This window comes from Oryzias latipes, chromosome 8 (genome assembly GCF_002234675.1).
Source record: "Oryzias latipes chromosome 8, ASM223467v1".
NCBI lineage: Eukaryota > Metazoa > Chordata > Actinopteri > Beloniformes > Adrianichthyidae > Oryzias > Oryzias latipes.
Window position 1 is genome coordinate 7,479,470 of NC_019866.2, and position 22,620 is coordinate 7,502,089.

Here is a 22,620-nt window from a genome sequence, read left to right on the forward strand (position 1 = left end):
ATTTGCCGGGTTCAGTAGTGACACATTCTTACTGATTAGGTCAGCTGAGTTGCAGGTTCCAGTGAACTTTGTATTCAAATGTTCTTCAATCCAGTTATGAGGTTATTTTTTAGACTAAATACACATTTCTATAACATCAGTATGCATTTTCTTGCGTTAATAACAGTGTATTTTTTCCTGGAATCAATTTAGATGTGTTTTATTGTAAACTATTCAACCAATAACTCCTAAATGAAGGGATGGTTTTTCCCCGCAGAAATGTCATATTGGATTTTTTTTTCCCTCAGCTTGTTCTCTCTTTTGTTCATTCCTGACCTTAGCTTATTGATTTGTCTGCTCAGTGTAGACTCTATAACCTCCCAGTTCCAGCTCATGTAAATACTCCAGTGATCATGGGCCAAGGTGAGAATCTGAGTTGACCACTTCACCTCAGAAACATGTTTCATTTCCTCCGAGGACATTGCCTTGATTGATCTTCCTGTGCTGAGAAAGGACCAATAAAGCCACCCCCTCCACCTCCCATATCCACTTTGTGCTCGCCGTGTAATTGATTTGTGCTGTAAAGTATTGATCTGAAGCGCTTGCTTTCGCTCTGCACCCCAACACTAATTAATGAGGTGGTGTGTTCAAGATAACTGCGTGAAGACTGCTTCATTTATTACTTTTTTTTTTTTTTTAATATTGCCTCTCAAAGATAATGATCCCATCAGTATGTTTGTCACATGTTTATTTTGGGGGGCTTGTCAAAAGTGGCGTTTTAATTTTCAGCTCACTCTGGTTTTGTCAACTCACAGAATGTCACCATATGTCACAGGTACAAGTCACTCTCTGCATCTCCTTGTTAGTGGTGTCCTGCATTTTGCCTGTGATTGTTGTCCCTGAATTTATGATCATTAAAGCAACTTGTTGACAACAAACAGAATAGTTATGACAGCTCCCCAGATCTCCTAGTCCTACAAAGATATTTTCATGTCTGAGTAGGCAAAAAAAAAGGGTCCGTGTTTGATACTGTGCCTCAAGCTGGTTTTTAATAATTCACTTATACACTGTGTGTCGATGTGGGCGACTGAAAAATGCTACTTCACTTCTTGTGTTCAGCGTGCAACTCGGTTCTGTATTTTCGCCATCCTTTTATAATGATCCATCTGCTGTTGCCATAGATACATTCCCATGAAACAACACCCTGAGGTATTTGCGAATGTTAATTTGCCTTACACTCAGGCCAGAATCCATCTTTGTCCAATCTAAACTGGCTGCCCGTTGTTTCCACCCTCTTTGTGATTTGGGATTATGAGGTAGAGAAGATGTGATATTTTTCTTACAAATAATCATTTTTTCTGTGCCAGTATGAGTTCATGCTTGGAAAGATTTGTTTTCTATGAAGAATGCAAAATCTTACAGGAACCTCTGTTTTTTTGGGATGTTATGAAACAAACAATGATATGAATCATGGTTATGTAAAGTAATGGGCAAGACCGCTCTGTTTTCTCAGGAGATTGCTGTGTTTTCTGACCTGATGTCACTGAATACAGCTGAAGGCAGAGCAGTCCAGCCCTCAGAGCTGGCGTTTGACAGAAGCCTCTGAGCCTGCATCTGAAAGTTGAGTCGTGATTCGGGATCCAGCGCCAACTCAGCCACCAAGGGGAAGGTAGCCTAGACAGGTCCCCGAGGACTTGGCAACACAGTTAGTCTCTGCTTCTGCTGAAGAGTGCTGACGATGAAGATGATGCCGGGAGCCTGTGTGACTCATGCAGGTTTTACAAAGCATCACCAGTGTGAGGTAAATCTCTATTCTTCTCAGCTTCTTCTTCTTCTTACTGCCTTTTACGCCTTGAGACGCTTAGGGCAGCAACGAAATCTTTCCACTTCTGACGGTCGCGGGCCAGGGTGATGATGGTTCCCCAGGTGTGTCCAAATTCCTTCAGCTCGGTTTCTACTGTTCGGCGCCAGGTGATCTTCGGCCGTCCTTTTTTTCTTTTTCCATCTGGTGTCCAATGTAGTGCTGTCTTTATTATTGTGTGGTTTTCACTCCTGAGTACATGTCCTATCCATGTCCAGCGTCTTTTGAGGATAATTGATGACATGTCTTCTTGATTGCTGCGGAGGAATAGATCTTCATTGGAGATCTTTTGGGGCCAGAAAATTCTTAATATCCTCCTTAAATTTTTGGTGTGGAAGGTCGAAAGTTTGGTCAAGTCCTGCTGTGTCATTCTCCAGCACTCTGCTCCATACAGTAATACTGACAGAACACAGCTGCTGTAGAGCTTCAGTTTTGTCTTAGTGCTGTACTGTGATGTCTTCCAAATATTGTTCATGCTTATGAATGCAACCCTGGCTTTATTAATCCTGTTCTGTATGTCCTTATTACTTCCACCTTCTGATGTGATGATGCTACCCAAGTAAGTAAAGCTTTCAGTAAATGGTAAATTCTGATCATTGACCTTGATGGGGGGCTGTGACGTAGTATTCAAGGTCAAAATCGCTGACTTGCTTTGGTTGATTTTAAGACCAACCTGGGATCCAAATCGGCTTAGCCGGTCAGTCTTGTCTTGCATATGTCGGTGAATATGAGAGATCAGTGCCAGATCGTCAGCAAAGTCGAGATCCTCGAGGGTGGAGAAGAGTGTCCATCTGATGCCAGTTGGTCCTGCTTCAGTCGTGCGCCTCATCACCCAGTCTATCACTACGTTGAAGAGGAGAGCTGACATCACACATCCTTGACGGACTCCAGTTTTCACTTCAAACCAGATGTCACTTCCTCCCACACAGCATCTATAGTTGTTATAGAAGCTTCTTATCAGTTTTATCATGTGGGTCGGTACTCCATAAGCCCTCAAGATTCGCCACAAGCTGTCTCTGTGCACACTGTCAAATGCTTTTTCAAAGTCTATAAAGTTAACGAAGAGCTGCTGCTGCCATTCAGCACTTTGTTCTATTATGTTTCTCAGAGCAAAAATCTGTTCCGTGCATCTTCTCCCTTTTCTAAAACCGGCTTGTTCCTTCCTAAGTATTGCATTCACAGCTTCCGATAACCTATTGATGATTATCTTGGCCATAATCTTGCTGGGGATGGACAGAAGGGTGATACCACGCCAGTTGTTACATTCGCTGAGTGTGCCCTTCTTTGGAATTTTGATGATTACACCTTTAGTCCATTCTTCTGGTATGCTTGCTGATATCCAAACGGTTTTGAAAAAAGGTTGCAATATTTTTGATGCTGTTTCTGTGTCCGTCTTGAACAGTTCAGCATTCAAATTGTCGTGACCTGGTGCTTTATTGCTTTTCAGTGACTTGATAACTGAGACAATTTCCTCCTTTGTTGGTGGGTCTGTGTTGATGTCTAGGTCTGTCTTTCCTTCTGGAATATCTGCTCCTTCTGTTGGTGGATCTCTGTTCAAAACTTCCTGAAAATGTTCAGCCCAGCGGGTATCTTGTTCTGCTTCTGTTGTGAGAAGCTTCCCCTGTTTATCTTTAATTGGTAAGCTGACAGTAGAGTGGTGTTTTCCACATACTTGTCGACTAATTCTGTACAGCTGGCCTTGTTCTCCTCGGGTTGTAGCTCTTTCTGCCTCCTCAGCAAGCTCCTCAATATATGCTCGTCGATCGGCGCGCACCATCCTTTTTACTGTCTTATTGGCTTCTCTGTACTGCTGCTTGTATTTTGTTTGGAGTCTCTCTGAATGGGTGTTAAGAAGCTGATTCTTAAGATTTCGTCTATCTTCAATGGCCTTCCATGTTTTCTGTTTAATCCATTCCTTTGACCCTTTCTTGGTTCTAAATCCAAGACATTCTTTTGCGCTCTGCTGGTAAGCAGTCTTGATGTGTTCATATGTTGAGTTGATCATGTCAACACTGACTTCTGTGTCCAAATCTTGAAGTGCTTGGAATCTGTTCTTGACTTGTAGAACAAAACTACGTCTTATCCGAGGGTCTTGTAATTTCTGAACATTGAATTTTGTTGGAGCATGGGCCATTTTTGGGGATTTCCTCAGTTTCAGTTTTAACATTGCCGTAACAAGTTGATGGTCACTTCCAACATCTGCTCCCCGCTTGACCCTAACATCTATTAATGACCTTCTCCACATCCCGTTGATCATCATATGGTCTATTTGGTTCTTGTCTCTGTCATTTGGTGAGTACCATGTCAGCTTGTGGATATCACGATGTGGGAACAAGGTGCCCCCCACTACAAGATTGTTGGTATTGCAGAAGTCAATCAGCCTTTCTCCATTCTCGTTCATTGTCCCACATCCAAGCTTGCCCATTGCTCTCTCGTTGTTACTGTTGTCTTTTCCAACTTTTGCATTCAAATCTCCCATGATGATCAAAACATCATGTCTTGGTGTGAGCTTAACTTCTGTATCTAGCTGTTCATAGAAAGAGTCCTTTGCTTCTTCCTCACTGTCATTGGTAGGACTGTAGCACTGAATTATGGTCATGTTCATATGTCTCCCTCTCATCCTGATTTTAATCAATCTACTGTTGACAGGTTTCCATTCAATTAGACTTTTCTCTACTCCTTTCTTTAAAATGATGGCAACTCCTTCTTGATGCTTACTATCCTCTCTGCCTGAATACAGTAATGTTTCTCCTGTTGATGTTATGACTTTGCCGGATCCTATCCATCTGGTTTCACTAACGCCTAAAATATGAAGATTATATCGACGCATCTCTGATGTCACTTGTGTTACTGAAGCTTCTCAGCTTCAGTAACTGGAAAATGACATCACCATGATAGCATGCTTTGTTAGAGAGGTTGAAGTAGAAAGAGCTACGGGTGGTGACATGTGCACAGTCCACAATTTGATGGATGGGTTGGCTTCTTAAGAGGACAACAAAGGTTGTTTTTTTTTTCTCAAAGTGCAGCTTTCTTTCTTTTTTAATTAGGATACAGTAACAAAACATGCACACAATATTAATGGTAAATGTTGGCACAAGAAGTGCGCCTGAAAACTTGACAGTTTGCTTTAGAGTTGAAGTGAAAGTCATAAAAAAAGCCTGAAAATGACTAACAGCATATCTCTCTTGACTTCAACAGCCATCATGTAAAGGCTGCTGGTTTTTCAAAGAAGCATGTCCGATGCAATTGTTCGGCTTTTACCAATATAGTTTAAGAACTTTTTGAATCTTTTCTATCCGGCCATTCGTTTTATAACGCCTTTTTACAAATTCTTGGACTGCTTCACTAAAGCTATCTCTTCTGATCATTTGCAAGAAGCCTGGGCCAAGGCCTTACAGTACAGACCAAAAAGTTTGGACACGCCTTCTCATTGAAATGAATGGGAAGGTGTGTCTAAACCTTTGGTCTGTACTGTCGAGCGGATCAATAAAACTTTGGGAAAAGGCTATGGCGCACGTTCACGCTTGCTCCACTAGTACTCGTTATCGACTCATTTAGGGTGATACACAGGTTACATCACTCCAAAACAAAATCTTGTAAAAAAAATTTAATCAGTTTCCCCTCAATGTAATACAGGTTCTGCTTCAGAAGGAACACAAGCTCATCTTTTCTGGTTTGGCCCCCAGTTATTATAAGTTATTATAAGACACAATGAGGACCCTTCCTGGCTCAGTGCCAAATCACCTCACAACCCGGATAATCGTGACATTACATTTTTGGCTCACTATTTTTATTGATATATTACATTTGTATTGTAATATACAAAAGTCAGCTGAATGATTTGTTGTATTGGCAGTCACTGTTGTGTTTTTGCAGTTTCTTTTTGTCAACATTTAAAAACAATAAAAATAATATAAAAAAAAAAGGTATTCTGCTCAGATTTATACAGTCCTGCATTGAAGATGGTTTCAAAATGTAAACTATTTAAAAATAAAAACCTATATTCTAAATCTGGCAAAACTTCCGAATCTGCAAAGGAAGAAGGCAGAGCAGCAATTTGTAGACTTTCACTTTTGCAGCGATAGATGCACTCACAGCAGGGAAGCTGGAGTTTCTCTCAGCATTCAAGCACTTTCAATGACTTCTTTCTCTGTGCTTGCATTAGCACTGCAGACAAACAGAAGGGAAGTAAAGAAATCAAAGACATTTCATCCATGTTTGATCTACATTCAATAAACTCAAGGCTTTACAGGGAGTCATGGTTTAGGCCAACAGATAACACTGGATGCAGTCTTACACTAGTGGTAAACTCAGACTAACCTTGGAGCAACATTTGTGCAGGGAAAACTGAAAAATCATGCACTGTTCTGATGAAAATAACTTAAGATTGAACTTGGAGTCAACTCCAAGTTTTACACCATAAGCAGTGTCAATAAAGTCAGAGGCCGTAGGCGCGAACTGGCAGCCACGCCTCTGTCAGCCTGCCCCAGGGCAGCTGTGGCTACAACCGTAACTTACCATCACCAATGAGGAGTGAATGAATAATGGACACAATGTAAGCGCTTTGGGTGTCTTGAAAAGCGCAGATAAATCCAATCCATTATTATTATTATTATTATAAACATTAGCAGGCTGCTGTTTTCCAGTTGTTTCAGCAGAGCTGTGCTCCTCTGGTTGTTTCAGGGTATCAATCCCTGGGACTTTGGGAAATTTCCCAAGCCATCCTAGAATGTGGCTTGAGCTTTGGAGCTTGAATGTGCAACGAGTAAAAAAAAAAAAAAAAAAAATATATATATATATATATATATAATATATATATATATTGTAACCATTGTGTGATCAGTTAAAACTGACTTGATTTCTTCAGAGCTAAATCTTTTAAAGTATTTTTCTTTTCAATTTCTTTGTGTTGCCATTTCTATTTACCTGTTTGCAAATGTGAGACAGCAAAAAAGGGAAAAGATTAATGCAACAAATAATAAATACACCTTTCTTTAAATAGCAAATCTAGACTGAAAAAAATGGAAAAGTCAGTGTCTTTAAGAAAAGCAAGGAAAAACCATCCAGTGCACTTTAAAAGATGACTAGAAAGTCTATCAAATGAAAGCACCAAAGGAGGCTAAGATTTGCTTAAATTGATCTCTTTAAATGGATTCATCCATGATTATTTCAAGGCAGGAAATTGTCATTTCATGGTTTACAAGAAAAACATTAGAAAGCATTTACAATAATGACAAAAATACTGTTTATCACACCGAGCCCATCCTTGGAGAAATATGGAAGAGATCCAGCTGTAGAGACAGATTTCACTCAGGAACTGAAGCCAGATCAGCCCCCAGACAATATGTCCCATGGTGCGGATGAGAACCAGAGGGTTCACAGCTCATAATGAGCATTCGCTGACATCATTGAGACTGTTTATTCTCTGTTCATGCATCTCCATCTGAACCCTCCTACATGTCCTGTTAATTAGCACAGAAGTCAGTTTGAACCGTGACTGTCTCCAAAACCAATTTTCATTTTCTGTCTTGGATAACTATGATGGTGTTTCTCCATATTTAAATCCCATCCAGCTGTTGCAGCAATAATTAAATGCAAAGTGAGCCTGTTTGACAATAGCGACAAGTGTAGCATGAAATTTGAAAGAACTCACAACAACCAGCTCCAGAGGAAAGTGCTAATTCGGGCACAGACATAGCATAAAAGGTTACAATGTGTTCTACAAAAGCCAGAGGCTCAATAACACCTTTGCTTTTATTTCCCTAGGTTTATATCATTCTCCCAGAGTGTGCACAACTTCAAGGAAATACGAGCAGAGTCCCGGCAAATGGCTAGAAAGGATTTGGTGAGAAAATTGTCTCCGTTTTCTGTGGACTAAATGGACTCAGGAAAAAAACGACCAATAAACTGATAAAATCACAAGCGGTGTAAAAGCAGTGGCACTTTCAGATAACACACTCAGTCAATAACTAGAACCTTGCTCACACTGGAGGAGAAAACAGTAGTTACCACCATGATAGCAGTTCCTTGTTGCAAACAGTTTTCATAAAGCCAAACTCAGAAATAATGACAAGCAGGTTCTGCATTTTAAGATTTGAATAGTTTCATATTTTCACATTGAACCTTGAAAAAGGGACTTTCAATGCACCCAAGCAACACGTCAACTACTTTCATACAAAGCTTATGTGTAAAGAGATTTAAAATAAACATATATACTTGAAATACTGTATTTTTTAATAACTGGAATAAAACATCATTTGGTGCAAGCCACAAGCTCGCTGCTCCACTCCATTCTAATGCATCAACTTGTAGAAATAGATCCACGTTCGTCTTGGTTTTCTTCGTCCTAGCTGCTATCTGGCTCAAAACTGTACGGCTGGATAGCTCCAATATTGCTCACCCGTTTTTTTTTTTTGTTGGACTGACAAAGTTAGTTTGGGGATGTGAGGTTCTAGCAGGATAGGGTGTGAACAGATTGATGATGGTAGGGGGGCGGGCTTACCCTACACCAACAGTCCAGCCCAGAAATCGGAGGTGAATTTCTACTGAACTCCTGCCGCTCTACAGAAACTATGTCCCCTTTTTTGTCTAAAAACCCCATAATCACTAAAAAAGACCAACAAAAAAAAACTAAAAGAACTGGAAACTTGTTTTGAAAATACATCAAAAGATGACTGGAATGGTTCCTTAACCTAATTTGTTGTAAACATTTTATGAATATACCTGATTGTTTGTTTCCATTTACTCTTAGCATCTTCATTTGCACACTTGCTAGAGGAAGTTTATAAATGAATGTTTAAAGAGCACCAAAAAAGACAATAAGCAATAAAAACTTTTTGTCAGACCTAAAAAACTTCTTACAGATGAGCAATCTAAGCCTCAGAAAGCATTACAACAGTTAAAATGTCAAAAAAAAACTGAACAGTGATATCTGGTGGCCAACTGAAGACAAAGAAACCTGAAAAAAGCCCAGCTGAAGTAGGAATATCTGAATAAAAGGACAGCTTGGCGATTGCAACATGCTTTTCTTTGTTTTGTTTTGTTACATCATCACTTCCTATTTGTTCTCCATAAAACCAAGGACATGACAGAATGTAAAAGCCAGCATGTTTCCTACAGCAACTATACAAGAAGTGTTGTTAGGATGCACATAAATATTTTCTATATCTGCTGTCGTAGTTGCTGTCAAAATGTTCCTGACTGTTTAAAAAAAAATACAAATAATTGATTAGTCAGCCACCAATGAAATGTTGCTAGGCTGCAGGCTTAACTTACACCCCTGTTGAGAGAACTGGCAGTTGGTACAGTCTCACCAAACCCCTAACGGTATGAAAATGGAAGACTCAAATTTGCATCAAAATGAAGAGGTTTCTGAATGAAAGTCAATCTGATTTGCCAGATATGGCCCAGTTCAGGTCCAAATGTGTCTTCTGTCTTAAATGTGAAGTGCTAATGATAAGTTAGCTCCGCCCTAAAGCAAATCCAATTGTGATAATCTTTTGATCTATTTTTAAAATGTTCCCAGTGGCTGTTTAATTATGATTATGCAGTTTGTTTGTACCCAAAAATATATAAATAAATAATTAATAAAATTGGAGTCATTTTCTTTGCAGAGCGGCAGTTGTTCATTAGAAATTGTATATGAATTTAGTCGTCTATAAGAAATACTCAAAAATGCAATTTTAGGCTGAATTCTTTTATAATTTATTTCCTCCATTGTCTGAAAGAAATGCCACAAGAACATGTTAAAAACACAACGAAACACATTGGAACGAGTCTTTATACTTTGTAATTTCAACACAATCACAGTATTAAAACTTCCAAATGCGTAGCTAAAACTTGTTGAAGCTGATCTTGCGCTCCTTTATTTTCCTGACATTTATAGCCATAGTAGTCTTAAAGAACAAAACAACATTTGAGTGGAGGCTCTTCTGAAGAACACCCAGCACTGCCTGAGAAGCCACTCGTCAGAGGACCTCCTGATTAAAGCTCTGAAAAGACCACCAGACGCTGCAGCCCCCCTCCAAACCTCCACTCTGCCCCCCAGTTCTGCAGTGAAGTGTGAACATTAAAGTGAATGTAGAGGAGGAGTCCATGGAGGGACAGGGAGGAGGGGGTTAGCAGATTGAGGAAGAGTAAGATACCAGCTACACAGGCATGTAGCGTTCACCGACAGAGCAGAGGTTGCTGTGGAAGGAGAATGAGCATCTTTACCAGAGTGGGTCTCCTGGGAGTGTTCCTGATCTGAGGGGAGCGCCAAAGCTTCGGATACTGTCCTCCCACATCACACCGGTACGTTTTCCCGCCTGATCTGCATATCTGCATACCAACGCTCTTGTTCATGCATGATAGCAAGTGGCTGCTCTTATTTTTCTAGTCACCATTCACATTTGAATAGTTTAAGCTCAGTTGGTGTTGAAAGTTTATTCACCTCAATGCAGCAAAATGTGGGCCATCCCCAAGCTGCTGCTGCTGCTGCTTTTTGATAACAAAGGAATGTGTGTAGTTCTGTCTACGCCAGCGAATCTTTCCTGTCACCATCCTCTTTTCTCTCCTGCTCTGCTTCAATAATTATTTCTTAAGATAATGATCTTCTCACTCTGGCCACGCCAAGCTCAGGCAGAGTCGTCTGATCAAAGTTCCAATTTCTCTTGAGCTCATTTCCTCTGATCTCTCTGAGACTGTTAAGATGTTTTGTCGTCTGAAGTCTAACCTGATATCTCACAAAATTTTGGCAATCCAGATTGTTGTCCTTTATGGAGGGATTTGGGTGATCAGCCACAAAATGATGAGGTTACAAATCCTGAAACCTCAACTGTAAAAGCCAACAGATTAGAGAATATTGCATCCCGATTTAATAAGGGCATTTCTACTTTTAGACAACTAGGACAGATACCACAGGCAAAATCAAGAGCAGTCGTGCTGTCTGAGGGTCCTCATGCTGCGTCTTTCTATCTCTAAATTTTTCATTGGGATGCCAATTTGAGGATGAAGCGAACTTCGTTTACACATCGACATTTCAGTTCCAATTTAGCTTTGTCTTTGGTCAAGGCTTGAGCCGAAAACGCCTTTCTGTTTCCTCTCTTCTGCACACTGACGCTTGCAGCTTGAGCTTGGTCTGCTTTGGTGTCAGATGCGTGGGTTGCTTCCTCCCTCTAATCTCTATAATGAGTGAAAATTGCAAACACAACACAAATTCTGTGCTTTCAATCAACATGATAGCAGTTCAGAAGGAAAATAGAAATATTTGATGAAAATGTAGACCCTGCATGCAAATGGGCTCTTATTTTAGTGTTTGACACTGACTTTACCGTGTTATGAAATCTAAATCCATGTTGGAGCTGACAGCACACACTTGTGACTGGCAAACAAGTTGCTATGAAGATGTCTCAGCTCTTCAGAGAAGCACTCTTGCCTTTTTTTCCTTGGAAAAGACACTCAAAGCGGAAATTCAAATATGATAGAAAAGAAAACACAGCAAGCTCTTCCAGCTGCCCATCAGTACTTGTTGAACTCTCAGCCTTTGAGTCAGAGTGTCAGGGTGTCATAGCTGACCCTCAACGATTTGTTCAACAAGTGAAAAAGCTCTTAATTGAACCAACAGTTACAATTTTTGTTTTGCCCACATTTAAATGTTGCAATGTGTGCTGCTGAATAACTATGACTACAAATTTTTTTTTTTTTTTTGCTCTCCTAAAAACAGCTTTGGTCAAATGTCTTGCATCATTAAAGCGTAGGTTTCCACCGGTCAATGATGTCAAATGCCTAACCAATGCAGTCAAAGTGCCGCTCTTTGACTTCCGGGTTGAAGTACGTTTTAAAATGAAATGTAGCAAAAGCCAGGTATCACTTACTAAGTACAACGTTGCTTTTTACACAGGTGGTCCCCATTTAGACAAAAGTAATGGTGAATAGTCCAACTTTGTAACAAATATAAAACGTCCTGCAATCTCACTTCAAAAAGGTTTTTTTATTTTATTTTTTTAAATTCACATATTTTTTATTTCATGGTTGATGGTAAAAGTAAAGGTATTTATTAGGTGGTTTCTTTGAAGTAAGTGTTGTCCATCTGTATATGACCCTGGGATGACATTTTTTAGAGCAGCCCAATAAAATAAAAGCAAACAAAACAAAAAAAAACATTTTTAAGATCGTTATCAGGCTCTACATACGAAACGTATGGCCATTGAACGCATGTTGAAAATTAATGCAGGTGAAACTTTGACCAATCAGGGGCTCGGGTTTGGTAATGACGAACCTGGTAGTATCGGGTAGCAACAGTCCACTGTGAACACTTTGGTTTAAATGCTTGTTCAAGAACCAATGTCTAGCACACGCCAAGTGTGAATGTAGCTTTAGGATCACTTTATGCAAGGAATTTTTAAGAACTTTTACTTTGTGTAGTCAAAGTATTGTTTTTTTCCAACTCTGTGACCAAATACATATACTTTGCAACATTCAGCCTTGTGTGAGAATGCGGCGTGACTCACCATCAAAGGCCGATCATGAACTGATGGTGACAAATTGCTCGTCTGTTCAACGTAAACGATCTGGTCTGTTATAATTTTGGCTCCAAGCAGAGTTTCTCAGGCAGAGGAAAGCCTGTGCTCTTTTTGTTTTGCTGAGTAAATTTAATCAGAGAACCGACAGAGTGGCTTAAAGAAGCAATCCATTCAATTAGAGATGAGTGGAGTTGAACAGGCTGCAGCGAATGGATCAGTGGTCCACTTACCTGAAAACTTTCCAGTTGGTATTTTTAGCAAACGACTGAGCATTATACGGACACATGGCAGAAAAAAGAAAAATCATAAGTTCAGCCCTAGTTAGTCTGTTTTTTGAATATTAAGAAAGGCTACATGAATATTTGGAGAGGATGATGTTCTGGTACATTTGTAAAAATTGTTTTGTTGAGCTTCAGCTCAAGACTGGACCTTCAGAAATGTTTGGATTTAATACAAGCCAAAGGTCTGCATCTTTTTCACATGTCTCTCCAATTTCTCTTTCCAGACTTACAAAATGGCTGATTTCGAGGATTTCAGCAGGCCGGGGGGACTTTCTAACGTGTCTGAAAGCTACCAGATCAACCCCACCAGTGTGATCGTGTCAGTGGTCTTCTCCCTCATCTTTCTGCTTGGCACCATCGGCAACAGCCTGGTGCTCGCCGTGCTGCTCCGAAGTGGACAGGTCGGATACAATACCACCAATCTGTTTATCCTCAACCTGAGTGTGGCCGACTTCTTCTTCATTATTTTCTGCGTTCCTTTCCAAGCCACCATTTACTCTCTGGAAGGATGGGTGTTTGGCTCCTTCATGTGCAAAGTGGTTCATTTCTTCATCAACCTCACCATGTACGCCAGCAGCTTCACGCTGGCTGCTGTGTCTGTTGACAGGTGGGTTCAGGTTTCATATTTACAAGATGGACCGCATTTGAAGAACACAATCATGTGCTTAGAGTTTTACAAATTGATAGAATTTCTCACATTTTAGAGAATGTACATAAATATTATTTTTTTTTTCATCCATTTGGCTGCGCCTGACATTTTTGGCCAGAATTTATTTTCTGGAACATTGCCTCTGATTTAAGGGCACTCACTTACAGCCCCTCACAACCCCAACCTAACATTACCAGTGCAACAAAAATAGCGAGCAATATTGGAGCTATCCAGCTGTACAGTTTTGAGCCAGATGCCAGCTCAGATGAGAAAAACAAAGGAGTACGTGGATAGTCGTCTACAAGTGGATGCATCGGGATGGAGCAGAGCAGGAAGCTTGTGGCACGCTGATTGTAGCTTCTATGTCACAACTACAAGCTTTTTCCAATGGCATTTTTTTAGTCTGCTCCTGATTCATGACGATTTCTAAAACCAAATACTCAGAAATGCAACTTTAAGCTTAATTTTCTTTGAACATGTCCTCCTTTATGAGAAAAAGGCCACAAGAACATGATAAGAACATCAAAAACACAATTTTCACCAACTAACAAAATGTCAGGCAATAGAAAGAAAACCTTTTTTTTATGGTCCTTTAAAGAAGAAATCATCCTTTGAACCATTTAAATTCAGTACTTTAAATGCTCCATGCATTCATTTATCCACAGCACTCACATACATCTATTGTTTAATTTGGCTTATTTTGTGTCAAACAATATATTCAATATTAACCCTTCAAATTAAAACAAATGCTTAAATTGTATTAAAACTAACTCAATTTATATTACCACAAGTTTTATCATTAGAGCAGTTTAGTATTAAAAATGTCAAGTTCTCTAAAAAAATGCTGTTTGATTCTCCTGGTTTTGCGGGGACTTCCTGTTCAGAAAGAAAACATAATGAATTATTTATTTGAGGAAATGAATGAAGACATTCAAGGGCATGAATCACCAAACGCATTCCTGCAGAGGATTTTACTGCATATACGCATTCCCGTGGCTCATCTAGAAATTAATTTTTTAAGTAGTGCAGAGAAAACAAGAAGATTTTTCTGTGGTGTCTAAAATCATAAAAATTGTTTCCATGCTCTGAAGATCACTAAAGGTGCAGAATTAACTTCTAATACACTTTTCAAAAATCCACATTGTGCACCATGGTGGTTGCCGTGGCTACTATTTCTCGCATGTGAGAAACTCCTTTGCAGAGTTGGGTTTTGGAGGAAGAGATAAGGCAGAGGAAAAAAAATAAAACCAGAAGATGTTCACTTCCTTGTGGTAGATTCTGAAAACTGCAAGCAAGCTAGGGTCAGTGGGTAAAAAAAACAGTCCCATATCAATACCACCCCTCCACTGTGCTTGACTGCAGAAGTGTCTGAGGAAGATGTGTGGCACCTGAACTCAACAGAGGGATGTTTCTCCTGGAATTTCCTTCATGTTCAAGAGCAGACAAAATCTTGATATCAAAAACAAACAAACACAAAAGCAGGTCACTGATCTCATTATATTCAGTAATATTACTTTGAAACACAAGCGGTAATCATACCTTCTGAGCACCTTGGCTATTGTTTTAACCGCCCAAATTTTCAATAGAATGTAGGATCTGTTGCACTAAAGTGGTTTTCCCTGCCAAAAAGACAATCAGGAAATATTTGAAAAATATTTCATGAAGTCATTCTCTCCTTAAAACTCAAGGGGTTTTAAGAGTTTGCAAAGAAAGTACAGTAGCTTTGGTTAGTTCAATAAACACTAGCTAAGAATTCAAATCATGCTCAAACCTCCAAGGCAATAAGCAGCAAAAAAAAACCTTTTTTTTTCATTGATTGCGTCTTGCTTGGGTTAAAGTATGTCTGACAGGATTCAAATTTTGAATTTCTTTTTTTGTTTTTGAAATCATTTCTTAAAATTAGATCTGACTTGCCTTTGGAACCAACAATTCATGATGATTTGATTGTCCTTTCGTTTTCAAATTAACTTCAATCTGGAAGTCAGAGAGTTGCCTATTGGTTTTTACGTTCACCAAATATATTTAGATGTATATTTATGTCACCAAAATGTGTTTTCCTTTGCTGTTAAATAGCTTCTTTAAGTTTCCATCACTTTTCTGCCTCATATAGCTTTACATGTTTCTTAGCAAAAAGAATACATCTGAAGATAATGTGGAAAAACTATTGTTTAAGCCTATATAGAAGGCTTTAAACTTATTTTTAAAAGCCATTAAGTGACTTTTTATGCATCTTTTATCTTTTTTTTAACGTATTTTCACAACTTAACTCTTATCTTAAAGTTGGAAAACATCACAAACAGGAAGATCCCCAGGTTTCTCTTTTAGCAATCTTGTGAACAGTTCATATGATCCCTCAAAGACAGGAACTGTGTGATTGAATATCTAATGAGATAATCACGCAGTATCCATGGCTGAAAATGATACTCTAAGCCATCATTATAGCTGTTGAACAACATAATCACCTCAGTCAATACAGACAGTCGGTAAGCAATCAGCCTCTGCAGAAGCAGCAGCAGCATGTCTCAGCATGGCTGCATCTTTATTTTAGAGGCATCAGTAGTTTCTCAGTCTGGAAAAGAGCAGAAGCGTTTGAGTCAGGTGGTTAATAATGAATCGCTTGTTTTCCTCCTCTGTCTCTGTTTAATACATTTATCTGGCGCACAGACACAATGCAGTGCTGCACTTTAAAACAGAAATTCTCAGAGGATTTGAAATCACGCTTGAGTCTCAACAAAGAGCATTAAACACATACTCACACTCACCCCTTTGCAGAGAAGCTTTCTCGGCTGCAGTGCATTTATGCCCCATTTCAGATCAAATAAAGGAGCTGACATGTGCTAAAGTTTACAGAAAGAAAACACTTAATAATGCATGACATGGTCGCACAGCAAATTCTCTCCATGCTTTCACAAGTGGTGATTGAAAACCATCTAGCACCGAGCCTAAGGACACATTATTGAATGTTTCTCGGCATGTTTTTATTCAAAATTAACATTTTCTCGATTTACTAGGCTAAAGATCTAAAATGTCCTGTCATTTCCAACAAACTGTTTTTGCCCAGCTATCACTTAGAGAGGAATTTCACCTAAAAAATTGTAAATATTAGAGAAGGATTTATGGGAGTCATTTCAAAGTGTACGGTTATTTACTTTCATGTCAAGCATGGGCACCCGCTTCCCTGTTTTAGTGATGGTTCAAAGAGCCGAGCTGTGTTTCTGGAGAGCAGAAGTGTTTTGTAAATGTGAAAAGGAAGAATCTGCATTTATCCCTGCCTTGGGCAAACCACCTTAAAACACCAGTGAGATGTCATACAAAATTTAGACAAATATAATTCTAAAATGCATTTAAAGGTTTCATCTAGTTAATTTCTTAAGGTTTAAAACTCAGGTTGCATGAGTTTTGCAGTTGATAATGATGGCAAAATAATGTATGTGAGCTTCTTTTTACTCATAACTACTGTTGAATAAAAGCTAAAATCAAAGCAATCTCAATGAAAAAAATTGAAAATCATTTTGGAAATTTTCATAAGCAGGTTTGATTATAATTGCCAACAGTTTGAGTCAGATATGGAGACAAATATTTACTGAAAATGCTGCTACACATGTTAGCATGACTCACACTGAGGATGTTGTGCTGGATGACAGCCATTTGCAAAAGCAGCCCTTTGTCTGTTGCTGCTTATTGAAACAAAAATTGAACGGTGTGCTTCTGTGAGTGATATCCACAAATAGGGTGCTTTGAGCCTTTTTCAGAATCTGATTATGAATGCTTTGTTTGGAAAATCTGATGGCCCCGAGGTGCAAACCACAACAACTGCTGACAAAACAGAAGAAAAACGCTGAAGCATATCAACATTTTAGAAATGACAACAATAGGCAGAGAGGCTTTTAGCAGAAAAACACAAAAAACACCAAGCTCATCAATTGTTTTTCTAAAAGGTTTTTGGAAAAACTAAGAAAATAAAAAATATAGATCTAATTCAAAAAGATTTTAAATAACGTGAAGAAATAAAGCTGGATCAGGGTCATCTGAGAGTTTTGGACAACTCAGTTTACTGAGTTACTGACTGTACCCACAAAAAGAGCTAAAAAGGTTAAGAGGCCATATCAAGCTGTTTCAGGTTAATCTTTTAACCTTTACATCACCAATAATTATGGCTATTGTTCAAAAAGATGATAAATATATAAACTATGTTCTCTCAGGTCTCTGTGCCTAACATTGTGTCAGGCGATGCACCACCTGAAGGGAGGCCGAGTCTCTTTTGATTTGTTAACTTGACCTGTTTTATCCCATTTAAACCTCCTATTTTATGCTGGCTGTTTTATTATTTTACGCTTTTGTGATGAGTTAAGCTTTCTTATCCCTTTGCAGAAACACAACCAGCTAGGAATTGCTCTGCATCTTTAGATGACATTATTTTACAAGGGCATTTTCCACAGGAAGTAAAAAGAAATATTAAACACTTTTTCCACACAAAAATCTTTTATATTTCATACATGTAATCATGGGAAGATTCTTTGGAAGTGTTAACAAACACAACATGATACATGAAATCTTTTCTCATGATTTTTTAACCAGATTCCTGTTCAGTTTTGGGTAAAACACTCCCTGATTAACTCTTCAACACTGGAGATGTTGGCGGTGACACAGAGAAAATCTGCTTTTAATATTCACTTTGCACCATTATGCAACCCTTTACTAAACTACATTGTTGCCTCACGGTTAATAGCCACTTTTCTCCACGGCAGAATCAGCTCATTTATGTTGATTGCATCAGCGCTTCACTACCAAAAAGTGTTGTACATCAGCGCAAGGTTGCTTTTCTTCATTGGCAAAAAATCTGGAATTACATCAGTTTTGTAAAGGGTTGAAGAGTTAGGCTACGTTCTCTCCGCCCTTGACAACATGCGTTCAAGTGATCGTGTAAAACGCACGTTTGGGGCTTCTGCGTTCAAAACTCCCATGTCAACTCAGAGCTACGCAAGTTTCTATGACCTTTTGGGACTCCACATACAAAATACGCAGCCACCGAACGGGTTTTGAAAGTTGAACCAGGTTGAACTTTGACTATTCAGGGACCATAATTGGGTACTGCTGTTTGGAAGATGTCACCTTTACTTGATAGAAGTGCCCACCATTTGAAAAGTGTTCATGGAGGAGAAATTAATAATTGCAGTTTTTGCCTGCCCAGAATAATATGACAAGTCGTTCATAAATTGGAGTTGAGCTGTGAAAGAAAAAAGCCTGGACATTTGTGCCGCTAAAACATTTGGCAACAAGCCATTTCCAAGTGTCGGACATGTGCTAGTAGGCAGTAAAAGAAGAAGAATCTCTTCCTGCTTGTCCAGTGTGAATTCCATATGCTAAAAGCGCATCACTTCCCCGGTGTGTACATAGCTTTTTAGTAGTCGAAAGAAATTAAACACTGGTGCTAAAGCTCCAGTGTAAAAGGGTAAAGATGTAGCTTTTTGCTAAACATAATGTCTTAATATGTTTTGTTTTCAAAGCTATTCTCCATAAAAGAGCACAAAAAAAAAATTGTTTTTACAGCTATATTACCAACCAGAAAAAACAAACTGCATCCACTGTTTACATCTTTTGGAATGGAGAAGACAGTGCTCTTACAGTCAAAAACACACGAGCACATCCCTTTGTTTTCAAATGAGAAAATAAATATATTTTTTGATGGGGGTTGTCATAATTTGAACTATAAAAAACATGATATAAAGCTCTAATTAGTAAATCTATTATTTTTTTTTGTTCCTTTTAGGTATCTGGCCATTCGCTATCCGCTGCGCTCCAGAGAGCTTCGAACGCCTTGCAATGCTGTGGTCGCCATGGTGGTTATTTGGGGTCTTTCTCTTGTCTTTGCGGGTCCATATCTCAGCTACTATGATCTGATTGATTACGCTAACAGTACCGTGTGCATCCCAGGCTGGGAGGAGCAGGACCGCAAGGTGCTAGACACGTGCACCTTCTTGTTTGGCTACGTCATCCCTGTGCTGATCGTTAGCCTCTCGTACACTCGAACCATCAAGTACCTGTGGACCGCCGTTGACCCTCTGGACGGCATGTCAGAGTCTAAAAGGGCCAAGCGCAAAGTCACCAAAATGATCATCATTGTCACTGTACTTTTTTGCATTTGCTGGTTGCCATACCATGTGGTGATACTGTGCTATCTCTATGGAGATTTCCCCTTCAATCAGACCACATATGCCTTCAGGCTCCTCTCTCATTGTATGGCCTACGCCAACTCTTGCGTCAACCCCATTGTGTATGCTCTGGTGTCTAAGCACTTTCGCAAAGGCTTCAAGAAAGTGTTCAGCTGCATCCTCATTGCAAACGGGAGGAATAAAGTTCACGTGGTGCACGTGGCCAACACTGGGCCAGGCTTCGAGGCTGCCTCCACAGAAGTATCACAGATGAACGAGGAGAACATGCGGCAGAACGAATGTGAAATGATCAACAGGCCGAGACTGGTGGAGCCAAGAGAGGCCACGGTGACCATGATTTTGCCGTTTCAGCAACCGACTTGATGAGTGAGCTTTCCTAAAGCTCAATGCAGACTGTTTTGTCAAGTACTTTAGAAATCATGCTTTATTTATATTGTGACATCCATGTATTTAGTGTTAAAAAAAAGAAGGAAACCAAGGGTTTCCATGTTTACAAAGACCAAAATGTATGTTGTCTTTCATCAATCTAGGCTTTGGTTCTGGTAAAGCACACATACAACTTTTTGTTAGAATTTTACAGAAAGTTCTCAATATTTGATCTCTACTATTTGCCTCAAATGTAGCTATTTTATTTTAAGTCATTTCACTGATTGTATGGATTTTCTAAGGTGGCGCTTAATGCAAAAACGTATCAAAGATCACAACGACAAAATAGCAAAACAAATATTAAAATAACAATATTACATTTACGGTTTCTTCTTTTTATTTAATTGTTAAAAAATTCATTTTGATTTCTAGAAATTATTCTTTTTATCTGAAATTATTTTTTTCTTTTTACAGAAAAGGTAGGTAAAGGTAAGTACTATAAGGCATGGCTAATTGGATGATGGTTATTTGGTTTTTGGAATTTTGCTTTTATTTCTGCTTTTTTCTGTTTTGCTTTTTTAATTGTCGTTGTGGTCTTTGATATGTTGTTTTTTTTGGTGCGATTTGCACTTCGGATCTACCCTAATTTTCATATTAAAAAGCAGCACAGGAATGTTTCGTGTATATATATATATATATTTTTCAGATGATCCCACGATGTCTAATTCTTACGAGCAGATAATCAACATTGGGATCAGTATTCATATAAATGCTTTTGTTGTTCTGTTGAAATTCCAGAATGGTTCAATGATGCTGTGGGAACACATTACTGTTCAAGCATGTGTTTAAAAGGGAGATTTCAAGGATTCTCCATAGTTCTGACTCACCAACATCCATGCCAAAAGATTTCCAACCACAGGTCGAGGTTCAGCTTTGATGTGCAGGACCTTCGATGTCGTCTTTCAACCACAGAGTCTTGTTAATCTTATAATATCAAAGCTTGTCATCAAGGTTGTAGTATTTGTGGACCGAAGGGGTTTGCTTTGTACCTTGCATGCAAAAGCCAGCATGTTGTGACAGGATTTTTTTGTGTGTACTTTTATGTGCCAGTAATCACATTCACAAGATTGTTCAATAGTTTTTGGATTATTTGAAAGTGTAAGGCCGAATCCGAATTATACCCCAGACCCACAGCTTCTCCCTATCCTTACATTTAGGCCTCCAAATGGAGAGCTATGGAAAAATAGAGGCTGTGTCCGAATTCCTTCCCTACTCAATACATAGTGCAGTACATAGTGCGTTCGGCATTTTGTAGTGCTGTCCGAATTTACAATTCCAAAATCGAGGACCTTAGAAATTTCCCAGAAGTCTCTGCGAAAAACCGGTGTGCATCGATGCTAACTAGATATAGACCACAATGCATTGCTTCGGAACTGTTTTTGCCAAAAAATCTATTTTTTTGATAAACCATCATCGTTTTTATCTTCAGAAGACAGGGGATTTATAAATCATTGTCACAAAACGCTCATATCAATTAGATTTTAACTTCGTGAAATCGATGGCGTCATATTCGCCGTTTAAAAAAAAGTAAAATTAGTGAGCACAGTGTCCGAATTGCTTTTAAAATCCAGGGCACTAGATAGTCCCGCACTATATACAGTTTTTTAGTAGTTAGGGGTTAGGCTGGGGATTCGGACATAGCCAGTTTCTTCGAATTCGGACGTTTACCCATTTGATGATGTCATTAATGGTATCCGGTCTGGTACGTTAGCGCGGAGCTGCTAGGACTCGGTTAAATGCATAACAACATCGGTTTTATAACTTTAACAAAGTCATGCCAAAACAAAAAGTCATAACTTACATTTACATGTAAACTTTTATTCTTCAGAGCACACCCAAGTGAGGAAATGCACTTCTCCTCAACGCGACACGGAACATAAAGCGGAGAGATGCCCCGAGGGTTGGCCCCGAGGGTATTTCAGACAACCCTATCCCTCCAAATGACCCCACAATTGCAGGGATAAGGAGAAGCCGTAGGGGAAGGGGAAAAATTCTGATTCGGCCTGAGACTCGGATGAGGAGACGAAGGCACACGAACAGAAAACAGATCAATATTTAACACAAATACATCTTTTCAAAGATTAATCTTTGAATTAATCTTTGTATTAATCTAAGTATTTTTTGGCTCCAAAAAGATGTGAATACTTTTTCCTTGTACTTTACTTGTATTTATGTACATGGCATGTTCCTCTTTGTTGTAAAATATTATGCATATGAATTTCTATGTTTATTCATGAGTGCAGTTGTATGTTTGAGAAAACTACATTTTAAGTAGCTGTATATACTTTAATCTTTAGGAAAATTGTATATCCTGCATTACCACTATTTGTTTCTCGACTTACAAGCAAACGTTATATGTGACAGATGATTCATGGTTGTAAAAAATCCTCTATTTCTTGTTTTGCCTAAGATTTTCCCGTTTCAACTGTCAGAGTGTTTAACATCCAATTTCACTCTACAAAATGATCACGTTTTTAAAACCATTTTTCAACTCTACATTGCCCAATATAACTCAAATAAGTATACTCAACAAGTATACTGTATTTGTTTGCTGTGTCACATATTGTTGATTAGTCCAAATAAACGTCAGAACCATTTTAACGATTTGGGAATTTAAATATACAAACACAGCTGAAAACCATTTTTTACATAAATTATTGGTAACCATTTATTTTGGTCCATTTTTTTAAATGATCACTGACTTGAGAAAAAAGGATTTTCCTGTTGACTCCACTGTTGAACAGTGTAA

The 22,620-nt window shown here is 38.8% G+C and overlaps 1 protein-coding gene across 2 annotated transcripts; it reads left to right on the forward strand.

Moving 5' to 3' along the window:
• The first annotated feature begins 1,163 nt into the window (after positions 1-1,163).
• Positions 1,164-21,217, forward strand: LOC101155603 (galanin receptor type 2). Of its 2 annotated transcripts, XM_020705188.2 has the most exons (5): positions 1,164-1,780; positions 7,607-7,685; positions 9,726-10,132; positions 12,848-13,230; positions 19,043-21,217. In XM_020705188.2, exons 4-5 carry the CDS (start codon positions 12,857-12,859, stop codon positions 19,806-19,808), a joined length of 1,140 nt encoding a protein of 379 aa, XP_020560847.1. In that variant the 5' UTR covers positions 1,164-1,780; positions 7,607-7,685; positions 9,726-10,132; positions 12,848-12,856; the 3' UTR covers positions 19,809-21,217. The 2 variants fall into 2 exon arrangements, with proteins under 2 accessions (XP_020560847.1, XP_004071637.1); XM_004071589.4 differs by lacking the exon at positions 1,164-1,780 and having other exon boundaries at positions 6,777-7,685.
• The last annotated feature ends 1,403 nt before the right edge of the window (positions 21,218-22,620 follow it).